The 12,332-nt window shown below is 41.9% G+C and overlaps 1 protein-coding gene across 36 annotated transcripts in view; it reads right to left on the reverse strand.

Moving 5' to 3' along the window:
- tjp1a (tight junction protein 1a) overlaps positions 1-12,332 on the reverse strand; it is a 128,705-nt gene that overhangs the window by 15,799 nt on the left and 100,574 nt on the right. For 13 of the 36 annotated variants that reach the window (XM_085759533.1, XM_085759517.1, XM_085759472.1 and 10 more), the window contains 9 exons: positions 9,261-9,369; positions 8,935-9,154; positions 7,474-7,658; positions 6,780-6,875; positions 3,822-3,904; positions 3,332-3,542; positions 2,748-2,848; positions 1,491-1,835; positions 295-546 (listed from right to left, as the gene is read on the reverse strand). In XM_085759533.1, the coding sequence (XP_085615659.1) occupies positions 295-546; positions 1,491-1,835; positions 2,748-2,848; positions 3,332-3,542; positions 3,822-3,904; positions 6,780-6,875; positions 7,474-7,658; positions 8,935-9,154; positions 9,261-9,369 (1,602 nt within the window). Of the gene's footprint in view, positions 1-294; positions 547-1,490; positions 1,836-2,747; positions 2,849-3,331; positions 3,543-3,821; positions 3,905-5,823; positions 5,851-6,779; positions 6,876-7,473; positions 7,659-8,934; positions 9,155-9,260; positions 9,370-12,332 lie in introns of all 36 variants that reach the window. The other 23 variants (XM_085759502.1, XM_085759487.1, XM_085759457.1 and 20 more) reach the window with 3 other exon arrangements.

The raw sequence follows: 12,332 nt of genomic DNA on the forward strand, positions 1-12,332 counted from the left end.
GCTGCATACACACTCTCATACACACACACACACACACACAGATCTCTGTCTCTTCTGGGCAGCACTGTGGTCAGCAGCGCACATGCAGGGCGGAAGGAGAGAGAGAGAAGCGTGGCAGCAGGTAGGTAGGTAGGTAGGTAGACAGGAAGCAGCAACAGCAGCAGCAGCAGCAGCAGCAGCAGCAGCAGCAGCACAGGAGGTCAGCCAGGTCAGACCGAGCCGAGCCGAGCTGAGCCGGGCCGAGCCGAGCCGAGCCAGGTCACGGAGCATCCAGAGGAGGGGTCGGGTGGATACCTTTGGTTCGGAACTGGCCAGCGCCGACTGTAGAGGATCTGGAGTGACGCTCTTAGGGGCTAGCTGGGGGGAGGGCCTCCTAAGCGAGCCAGCCTCCTGGTTGGGGCTTGGCTGGCTGTGGGGAGCTGCAGGAGCCTCGTCAGGGCTCAGACCCCCTACAGTTTTTACAGTAACGTCGACAGCAGGGGGCATTGTCTCAGCCAGGGGCTCAGGCTGCTGGGGGGTGCTAGGGACGGCAGCGGCCTCTGCTTTCTGTGAAGTGGTTCAGAAATGTTTAATAACACGCGCTGACACACTACGGTGCAGTCCTAAACAAGTGCTACTACCTTCATGGGTCTGCTCCTATTTAAAATAAATAAACAAAGAATAAAAACAAAAAAAACAGCCAATAATAACCTGCCTCTGTGTTTTTTTAACAGTAGCTGTAAGATCGACCAATGGGATGCGACTGAGAGTTAGGAATTAGTAGCAGGACAAGTTTTCATCGGTAGAGAATACTACTGTGATTTTAATTCTACGGTTACAATACAGTAATTTTCTTTTGTTCCCTTTTTATGTTCATTAACACACCATGAGACGACAAAATGTTTAGATTTCGGGGGAGGGGATCACACGAGCCAATCGGGTGTTGATAAATACATTTCACAGTTACACTGGATTAACACGGGTATTGCCAACATGCACATTAATACTTTTCTTGGTTGTCGTATGGTCACAGTCCCAATCACAGGTAGAACAAAAAGGTAAGGAAGTGCACATAGGTGAATACTGATACAGACCCGCGGACAAATATAAGTTTCGTTTCCCAGTGACATCAGCAACAGTCACACTGATAAGACAGCTTGTGTTAATACAGGGTACAAGAGTAACAGTAAAACTTATCAAGTTCTTCTCCGTTTCAAAAATAAAAAAACACACGTTCACAAACATCAATCAACAACATGTAGAGGCAGATAGATTGAATAAATATTATATTATTATATATATTATATATGTATAATTTAATATTTATATAGATATTGCGATAAATACCTGACCACAAAAGTTTTCACTTTCCCACTGATATTGTTTAGTAGATAGACAGAATAACTGTAAAAATAAAAAAGGTGCCTTCAATAGCGCCTCCAGAAAACCCTTCTAACGCACACCACGTCCTCCAGACAACAGGGGAGACGTGCAGCTCTCAGAAACGCTACCTGCTGCGGCACTGGCGCCTTGAACCCGGCCGGGTCGATGCGGTTCAGGGGGTCCGGCTGCACTGTGTAGCCAGCGTAGCCGGGCGGCTCCTGGATGACGGGCGGGTCCTCGCGAACGGGCTCCGAGGAGCGGGTGATGGCCGGCTCCGTGGGCGGACCCACGTCGTCGTTCAGTGTCTCGTCCAGCTCCTGGTCGGTGTAGGCGCCGCCCTCGGTGTCCGTGTCCTCGTAGTCGGAGGTGTGGCGGCTGTCGGTGCTGTACATCGAATACTCACTGCCCGGCGCCGACAGGTAGGACAGGCGGTCGTCGTGGATGTCCAGGTCGTCCTCGGCCGCTCCGTCAGCCTGGGAACAAGACGATACGAGGGAGGGAGGGAGAGAGAGAGAACATTCATGCCAATAAAGCGAATTTGAATTGAATTGAATTGAATTGAATTGAATTGAATTGAATTGAATTGAATTGAATTGAGAGGGAGTTAATATCTACTACAGTTTCTCCGACAGAGTACTGTAGGTTTTAGACCTTGGGACAAACGATCCCAGCCAAAATCTACAGTAGAGTACACTAGACCAGTGGTTCTCAAACTTTTTTACATCAAGGACCCTAAACTGAGACAAATTTACCTCTGTTTTGCTAACCCTCCTCTCAGCCATGTGCATTTTTTTTACAACAAAGCCAACGAAAAATCAATCCATGGAGCGGTAGATAACGTTATATAACATATATGATGTTACAACATGTATACCTGTGTAGTCTTAACTGTCATAAACAAAAGATTGCAGGTTATGGAGTGTGTTTGTGTCGTGGTGCTGCAGAGACGAGAGCTGGGACACTGGGGCGGCGACCAAGTAACTACACTGATGTTACAAGGTTGGTTTTCAGCCGTGAAACGCCAGGTGAAGGCAGAGAGCCTCCGTTCTCACTCGTAACAAGTTACAAGTCATGTATTTAACAATCACAATTACTCTAGAGCTTTTTAATTAAGGTAAACATGTAGCAGAGCCACGGGAGATATCCTGCTTAGTTCCTCTCTAACACTCTGTACTAATGCTAGGGCAAGATCATATTTTCTTTCTTTTATTGCTGTTTTATCTCTTTTCTGTTCTGTTTCTGTTCTGATATTCTTTTAATGTTCCTTCTTTTATTGTGAAACACTTTGAGCTGCAATAATTGTATGAAATGTGCCATACAAATAAAGTTATCAATATTATTAATTTATTTATCTGTGTGTGTGTTTGTGTGTGTGTGTGTCTTACCTTGCCCTCTGAAACCCAAACCAGCTGGTTCTGCTGCTGCTGGATTATCTCTTTCAGGGCTCCAAACCAACCATCATTCATGTTGTTTAAGTTAATAGTTGCTGGAAACACAAAGAAAGAGGAGAAAAAAACAAAACACATCTCTCCAATCAACAATTATTCAATCGGCAATTAAATACAGTTCATCCAAACCCCCTTATGTGTGTATGTGTGTTTGTGTGTGTGTGTGTGTGTGTGTGTGTGTGTGTGAATCTAAGCTGTGGCGAATGCTTTCTAGGACAAATGTTTTTTTGTTTTTTTTAAATCACCAGCAGATGCTCCCACACCACGGTCACACCTTGTCCCCTGACAGGAAGAGAGCCTGCTGAGGAAAGAGGAGCGGGGCTGCTCTTGTGTGACGGTCAGTGCTGAACAAGCTTAAATACAACAGTGTGACAGAACAAGGCCAAGTGCAACAAGTGCAGCAGCAGCGAAGCCGCGCGGCCTCCAAACGCTGCAGCAACCTCCTCCTCCTCCGCTGTCAAACCACAGCCTGTGAAATGTGTTGACACGCGTCGTTGTGCATCTACTACTACTGGACTCACTGGTGAAGAGGTGGTGGTTGTTCTTTCTTAATTTGAGGGCGCGATCGTAGAGCTTCCTGGCGCTCTTCCTCGACTCGGGGCAGAGGCGGGTCCTCATGTTCTTCACGCCCTGCTTGGTGTCCGGGTTGAGAAACACCACGATTGGATACCACTGAGCGTAGTTGAGGCGGTCCACTGCATTAGGGGTGATGTCCAGCACTGCATGCTTGTCCTTTTATACACAGAACGCAACAAAAAGAAAAAATAAATGTGCTTTTTTTTTCAATATATTGAGAATTTATCCAAAGATTTTTACCATATTCTGTGTGCAGCAGGTCCACTGAACACTGTGGTGCACCAGGGGGCAGCAGCGAGTTGTGCAAGTTATTGTGTGGATCACTGCCATGTTTTTTCTTACCATAACAAATCTGCCAGAGTGTGTTTATATCCCTATTTTTTTTTATTGCAAATCATTTTAGATCAAGGTGTGTTTACACAAAGATCCACTCACTCTGTCAATGATCTGTTTAATGGTGTGCAGGCGAATGATGCCGGAGCTTTTCGTGTCCGTCCCTGCGTCCCTGGGTTCGCTCTCTACGGAAGCGGGGAAGAAAAAAATAAAAGGACAGCGTTACAGCATCGCATCAGCGCGAGAGACAAACAACAATAAACAGACGTTGTGCACCAATTAGACGTCCTAGTGCCGCGCAGTTGTCGACTCCCATAAACAGAGCTGTTACATGGAGAGTAATAATCTGGGTACAGGAGAGGACAAGTGTGCGTTTATGAAAGACAGCTCGATAGTAAAAGAACAAAGTCAAAATGAGAAGAGCAGCCAATCCATGCAGTAGTCATTAGGGTCGTTTGGGTTGATTTAGGAAAATGAAATCCAGTGTGTTATCGATGTGTGCGTGCAACTGCAATGTAACAGTATAAAATTATGGTGCCAGAGAAATGTGTTATGTGAGAAAAACACTGACATGAAATATGCACATACAAGAGCAGGAGGGTTCGTTTGGGTTTAATGAGAATACGGTGTCATTGAAGCCTCTGGGATTTAAGCAAAAAGGATGTGTGGAGGGGTTTTTGATCCAAAGATAAGCAATGGTTTCCTGCCTAGAAACATGAGGTTCAATCGAGGCCAGTCATCTCGCTCTCTCTCTCCAACTGGATGTTTCAGTACTGTAATGACTCCAACTGGGGCCAGGCTTAATTTCTAATATTCTAATAGGGTCTGGGATTTGCAAACACTGGCTATCCGAGACATTAAGACGTTTCAATAAAGAACAGATAAATACAGCCATGCATGCAGAGGTTCAAGCATATGCAGCAATGTTCAACAGCAAATCTGGTTCTGATTCATTAACCGTTTTCTTGTTTTTCCTGAATTTTTACTGATCCTTACTGCAATCTGAACATTGTAGCATCACATGATGAACTCTGATCACATTTTATACCATTTAGATTTTCTTTGTCCTGCACTTACTTGAACCAAGTTCTGCTCTACATGCAGGGTTATACACAGAGAGGTGTTTTTTTTAACACTCCACAAAAAGAGATACTAAAAAATATATAATTCATGTATTTTTTGACTGTTTTGACAACTCTCATCATCATACAGCAAATTGCACTACAGCCTGTTTGTTAATTAGAATCAACTGCCATTTCATCTATCATGTAATTTATGGACAAATTAAGGGGAAAAAAATCCACAAAAATGTGCAAATTAAGTCATTACTCCAAGTCTAGTTAGTAAATACCATTCTGGAGTGGATTACTTTGGACTTTTTTTGTTTAATTGGTTCATATGGTTTGTAAAACTTAAAAAAAAAAGGAGCACTATGAACATCTCGGTTTCCTCTGCATATTGATCTGCACAGCTCAACATGCTGCTTTTGCTGTTGTCATTCTATAAGATGCATCCTACATTAAAAGAGGGGAATACCACTGAGTTTAATCACAACATTATTATCATCCTGTGCAGGAAATACAGTATTTTATAGTTGTCCACCATTACTTATCCATTGTATAAGTGGGGACAGGAAAAGATATCACACTGACACACTGATCCAAAAAGCAGTCAAATTAAATACGAATCATGCAGCAGAGCAAAGCGCCTACTTATCCACTGTAAATAATTGACATCCAATCATATATTGATATATCTTTATTGATGATAATTTAGAGTTAACTGTAATTTGACTGTCTGTGTAAACAACAAAGCGTATCATGTGTGTCAGTGTGATAGCTCTCTGGTCTCGGGTCTCCTGTGTTAAGTGTTAAGTTAAGTAACACTGGGTGTCATTGTTTTAAATGTATTGATTTTCATGACAAATGGGAATTATTAAATTATTAAATCAAGTGTTATTCCCCTGCACGCATTAACCACACAATGGCTATTGTTTACACATCTACAGAAAAGGCTACTAGCCACCAGACACTAGTTTTATAGATTATCTATCATTCACTGAATCAAATCAAACAAAGAAAAGCTGATGCACTAAGTGACATACTTTCCCCTCCTTGTTGTTGCTGTGTTTCTGAAAAGAAAATACAGTTACACACACATCACTCACTGTAGTTCTGCAAATAAACATCAAGGATAGGAATCACTTTTTTTCTTTTATGTGGGTATGCACTGTAACTGTGGCATTTGTGTGTATTTGTGCTGTTGAAGTAATTGAAATTCAGTCCTGAGTGTTAAAGTGACAACCACACATTAAATTTCATCAGGTGAGAGGAGGCGGACGAGGATTGAAATGAAAAGGAGTCTGCAGCAGCTCTGCTCTGAGAGTGGAGGAGTGAGAGATAAACAGACGAAAGGGACGAGAAGAGCTAAAAATAAACAGAGGAAATAACGGCCTGATTAACCTGACTAACTACAAATAAACTGGTAATATCCAGTAGTGCTGGTGGTTATTCTGGAGGAACGCAGAATACCACAAACTCAGGAGGGAAATATCTTTAAACTGGGTCAGAGCTTGATTGATAACGAGTATTAGCCTGAGTTAAACTGGTGAATCTCAATGAGCTGTTTGTTTGTGAATGTGTGTGTGAACAGTGCAGTTAAAAAGTAGAAAAGAAAATTACAGGCAGTGATGAAACTTCATAAATATCTTTTTTAACTGGAAACAAGTGAGGAGAGCTACTGTTACAAATCACAGATGAACAACCTCGTACGATAAATATATAAAAAAAAATGTGTGTAACACCTCCCAGGAGCAGATGTGTACTATTACATTCAGACAGAGGCACTGATCCAACCGCTATTTCAGCATCAACTGGATACTATCCACTGCTGTGAATAATTAATGGTAAGTTTAAACAGCCCTCAGCTGTATCAATGTGTGCTGTATTAAATTAAGAGTCTGGTCACTTATAATCATCCAAGATGAGTAGTACACAGCACAGAAAATGAAGGTTAGGACGGAGCGAGGGAGGCGAGTCGAGTGAGTTCTTCTTTACTTACTTGCCAGCTCAAAAACGTCCGGCTCCTCCCTGGCCAGCTTCTCTCTGCCCACGTCTGCGATCGGCCCGAAGATAACCACGGGCCTGAGGAACCCGGCTGCACGGGGAACAAGAACGTATCATGGAGATCAACAGAGGGTTAGCATCATGTGACAAAGACAGGTCTGCCTTATAAAACACACAGCAATGATACATAATATAATAATACAGTATGGGGATGTCACGATTACTTTGTTTGCACAATTAATTGCGGTATTAAACGCTGCAATTAATTAATCGTAAACATTCCTCAATATTGTAATTTTCCAAAAAAGATTATATCGTAATCGTATCGGCAGATCAGTGCAACTCACACGGAACAAAAACATGAACTGGTAGTAATTTAAATCACTGTAATCATTTGTAATTTAAAAAATATATAATTTTTAAAAACATTTCAAACTGGTGGATTAATAATTGGTCCTATATTAATAGATATAGGAACATTCATAGTGTTGTGAAATTGATTCATTAATAAATATACGATTGACACATCCCCAGTCGGTATCATTATGTTATTTGTACAAATATATTTATATTTTCTCTTGATCCTAACACAGCAAAATCCATGTTCTACTTTTGTCACTAATAATGAGAATACGTTTCCGTGGGAGGATTCGGTTGGTCGCCGTGTCTTTTGTCTTGTGTACACTCACCTTCCCTCAGCACCACCCTCTCGTAGGCAGGGAACTTGGTCTGAACGGGCTGGGCCGACAGGTCCTCCCTGCTCTTCCGCAAATTCCTCTTGGAGCTTCGTAATCCTCGGAATCTCCAGAAGTCCGCTCTGTCGCCCCCTGGTGTTTTAGGGAGGGTGTACTGCACGCTGGACAGCTGCTCGGCTCTGCACGGAGAAGGTCACATGTGAGGACACAACTGCAACGTCGGCAACTTTTAGGAAATTCAGATATTCAGCATTAAACTCAAAAAAGTTTGGACCAAAACTGCTGGTGATATAATTGTACAGATTAACACACACACATAGCCACACATTTGTACAACACAGTGCAGTAAATGACTGTCATCCTGATTGTGGAGTATTTACCATCACTAATTGAAAAAAAGTGATGCATCAGACATTTAACATGGGGTTAAAAGCCTTGAAACACAATATAATTCATAGTTCACAGTATAAAAAGTCAAATTATTATTTAAGTCTTCGATTTCTTTCCTGTGAACTGCTGGTTTTTGATGCAACAGATTACTGTGATGAACACATTGCAGAGATGTGCCAATATTATCACAGTACACTGAGGTAAGATCTTGCAGTGAAATAACAAGCCTCGATTTCATAACGCTGACATACTTTCCACTATTACAGATTTGCAAACCATGTTTTTTTTGGTAAATCCTTTGCAGTACGCATGTTTTTCAAGTGTGTGTAATTAAATCACTGCAGATAGAACAGTACAGAGGTCAGGGAGGAGACAATGGGAGTATAATTAGACTTGCTTTGAATAATAATGGTCTTCCTTTCATCTATGTTTTTAAAATATCTTATTACATTTTGATATTTTACCATAAATAAAGTCTGGCTGTAATTTCACAGTCTCATCTTTTGAAAGAATATGAACAGGGAGCAGTTTAACTTGGCCGAGGAGCAAGGGTGTATTTCATAGTGCTTAATGCATGTGATAAAAGTGCATGATCTGTCTTTTCCGTCAGCAGGACAGTGAGGAATCTCTGTATAAACACTGCAGGGGCCCGTTAAAGGCTGTTGAGACAGGTACAGACAAAATGCTGCTGTGGGCTACACAATGATGTACGGTTAACTACATCTCATCAGAAACCCAGGCCTCAGAAACCTCACACAAGCTTAAAATCCATCTGACATGCAGGATGTGTCATATAAAACTTTAGACTGACTCCAAAAGGCAAAACTGAAGATATTTCTTGAAAAAGAAAAGCAGGAAAAACAATATTAAGCAGAAAAAACACGATAGAGGTGTAAAAAAAAACAAAAAACAAGTGAAAGGAAATAATCTGCACTCACATCTTTGGACTCTGAGATCAACCACTGTGCTGTAATACTCGGGCTCCTCCCTCTCCCATTCATAAAGTGCCAGAACAAGCTGCACAGGTATTAAAAAGGTGTGACCTGAAACTTCTTCTTCTTTTACCTGTTCTTGTTGGGGATGATACCCCGCTCCACTTCCTGGTGGTTCTTCCCGATGCGTATGGCGAGCCAGGAGCCCAGCTTGCCGTTGTAGAGGGTGTCGACCACGCGGAACACCTCGCCCTTGTTGAAGCTCAGGCCGTACGGCGACTCTTTCTCATATTCAAAATGTGTCCGGATGTAGAAGGAGTCGCCCACGTCCGACTCCACTATCCGCCGATACACTGAGGAGAAGACAGAAAACAACAGAGATGATTACGGTGACTTTTAACTATTTTTTTCTGGTTTTTAATAGTTGATGCGTTTTTGTTTTTTTACGCTGCTACTTACCGTCCTTTTTCTTCTGAGCCAGAATAGTAACTTCTTCTCCTCTTGGGAGATCCAGCAAAAACAGCACAGCCTCCTCCCGGATGATGTTCGCAAAGTCCACATTGTTCACCTATACATGACAAACGCAGGAGGTAGCAGAGATTAACTTGACAGCGCCACAACTATAAACTTTCAACTGTTTATACTTTATATAATCAATGTAGGCCAACTTAAGCCAAACAGGCTTTTAAAACGATCACTGATAAATGCTGTTGTTATGGGATGAAAGCTACTGGATGAGAGCGTTCGTCACTTCCATGTTTGCAACTTTGAATGACCTTCGTTATTTTTGAAAAACACACCCTAGGTGCTGCTGCTCATTTATTTCCCACAGATTAATAAGAGAAACAGTGGAAAACCTGTTCCTCAACAGAAGCAGGGAGGAGGTGTATTCCCCTCACAACCGAGCGGCCTCCTCCTCCTCGGCTCCCGCTGCTGTCCCAAACACAATAAGCGCTGTTTATTGACTCTGCTCGAGGGGCAGCAGGGGAAGTAGAAACACATGGACTGAGTCACTGAACCTCAGAAAGACACCTTTATTCTTCCCAGAAACAGGAGGGCTTGACGTCTTTATCTCCACGAGCAGACCGCGACCGAGGGGAAACGGCCTAAAGATGGAAAACAGTGTCCTGGAAGTCTCTGAGTGTTTGTACAGTGGGCAGAGCACACACACAGACACACACAGGCACAAAGGAGAGCTACACTGTGGACTGAGGGGGAGTGGAGGACATTTATATAAGACAGAAGATGTGTATTATCTTACATGTAAATAAAAGTGATAAAGTAAAGAATAGATTTGTTGTTGTTTGAAGTTAAAGCTGGGATTTTTCTTCAGAAATAGAGCCTGTTTCTCTTTTAAAGCCAGAAAACGTATTGTAGCGGCCACTTTCTTGCCACTCTTGGATTATGGTGATGTTGTATATATGCCTCTGCTCACACCCTGCAACTGCTGGATGCTGCATATCACGGGGCCTTGAGATTCATAACTGGTTGCAAACACCTCACACATCACTGTACATTGTACTCTCTCACAAACTGGTCTTTACTTTCCATGCGCAGAACCACTCACTGGTATCTATTTATCTATAAATCCATCATCGGACTGCTCCCCTCCTATTTGTCCACATATTTGACACGGAAACAGTCCGATCGCAGCCTCCGGTCCCTGGACTTCATCCCGTTTGCCATCCCGTCAGTCCGTACTGAACTTGGCAAGAAAGCGTTCTCCTACGCTGCGCCTGCAACCTGGAACATGCTCCAGCAGCTGTCCAGCTTTATTCCTTTAGGGGACTTCAAATTACTTATAGGAAGGCTGATGAGTCAGTCTGTGGGGGTCATGCACTTAAGTCTTATTCTTCTTTGCACTTTATAGTTTGCACTAACTGCTTTAATGTTTGTGTTCTGCGTTGTGTCTCCTGTATGTTCAGTTAGTCTGTAACTTTGAGTTTTGCTGCTGCCTACCCAGAACAGGTCTCTCTTGTAAATGAGACCCTGGGTCTCAATGAGATTTTACCTGTATAAATAAAGGTTAATAAAAAATAAAAATAAAAATAAAATTTAAACAATGTCATGGGAAAAACCTTCAGCTTGCAGAAAGCCGAAAGCACAGACCTTCACAGTAACAGCAGGTGTAAAATCCCTGACTGTGTAAACATGTCACAACGAATCCAATGCTGACATCAAGAGGGTTTCCATCATCCCATCAACAATGTTACTCTAGTATTTAGTTAAACAGACAGTCAACTGTTCCGAGGTCAGACTGCAAGAACGACCTCTATTGTGTTTTTCACATTGGAAACAAGGGGCAGTTCTGACACGAGGCACAGCCTGGGAATGACTCACAGACTGACAGATACATTGTACTCTCTATTCCCAAGAACTCGTTACACAGAATTAAAACTATTGTGACCATGGGGATCACATAGTTTCACCACTGATTATCAGCACTAGTGTGGGCAGCTATGGCTCGTCTATTTCGACATTAACACCAGATGTTCTTCCCACTTTCATACATGTGACACGGGGGAAAAAGAAATAGAAATGAACTCTGAAAGAAAACAATATTATAATAGTGGTACAACATATTGCAATTACAAGGCACTAGCATTGGGACATGTGCATGTGACTCAGATGAGCAAAGCAGAAAGCACGTTTACACACACCTATGCTTCGTGTAAAACCTGCGTAGGGATGTCACGATTATAGATTTTCTTGGTATGATTATTGTCGGAGAAATAATCACGGTATTACGATTATTATGCATCAATACATTTCACAACACTAGGAATGTGTAATATCAAATATAGACATTACTAATCTATTAATATAGGACCAGTTATTAATCCCCTGAAGAAAGTGTTTGAAATATTCAAGTCATTAATTGTCATCTATACCAAATGTTTAAGTTATCGGTAATTTTAATCATTTTTTCTTTATTACAAATGACACGCTAACATTTATGTTCCTACCAATTCAGCATTACGTTAGATAAATGGACCAGTATCTGTGCATTTTCCTTTACTTTGGCGCCACATCTGCCAATATGGTTCCGACACAATTGGAAAGTGTAATTAGGAATCTTCACTATCAATTAATTGTGGCGTTTAATACCGTGATTAATTGTGAAAACAAGTAATCGTGACATCCCTAAACCTGCGTTAACATGCAGCAAATACTGTATGTCCTCCACCTTTGTGGTATATATTTGATATATGATGATGTAGCCTGAGGAGTTGCTTTTCCTGGAGGCACTTTGACTGTGCAATGAAAGAAGACCCTCAGTTGTGGGAGAAGAAGTTTATAAATAGTCCACTTCAGCTGTGAAAACCGACTGTGATCTACTTATTTCAGTTTTAGTCTGAATCAAAGCAGAGACTAATGATCTTTTCCTTTCTACAGACCAAACTAAAGCCCTTTGTAAAGAGCTCCCTCCATGAAATATTTGTTATGTACAGTTCCGCATCTTTAAAAAAAAAAAAAAAACTGGTAAAGACTACAGAGTGCGACATGACAAATCAGTTTTCTCCGGCAAAA

The sequence above is a fragment of the Trachurus japonicus genome, chromosome 3 (assembly GCF_045865225.1).
Source record: "Trachurus japonicus isolate A0001 chromosome 3, Traja_1.0".
Taxonomy (NCBI): Eukaryota; Metazoa; Chordata; class Actinopteri; order Carangiformes; family Carangidae; genus Trachurus; species Trachurus japonicus.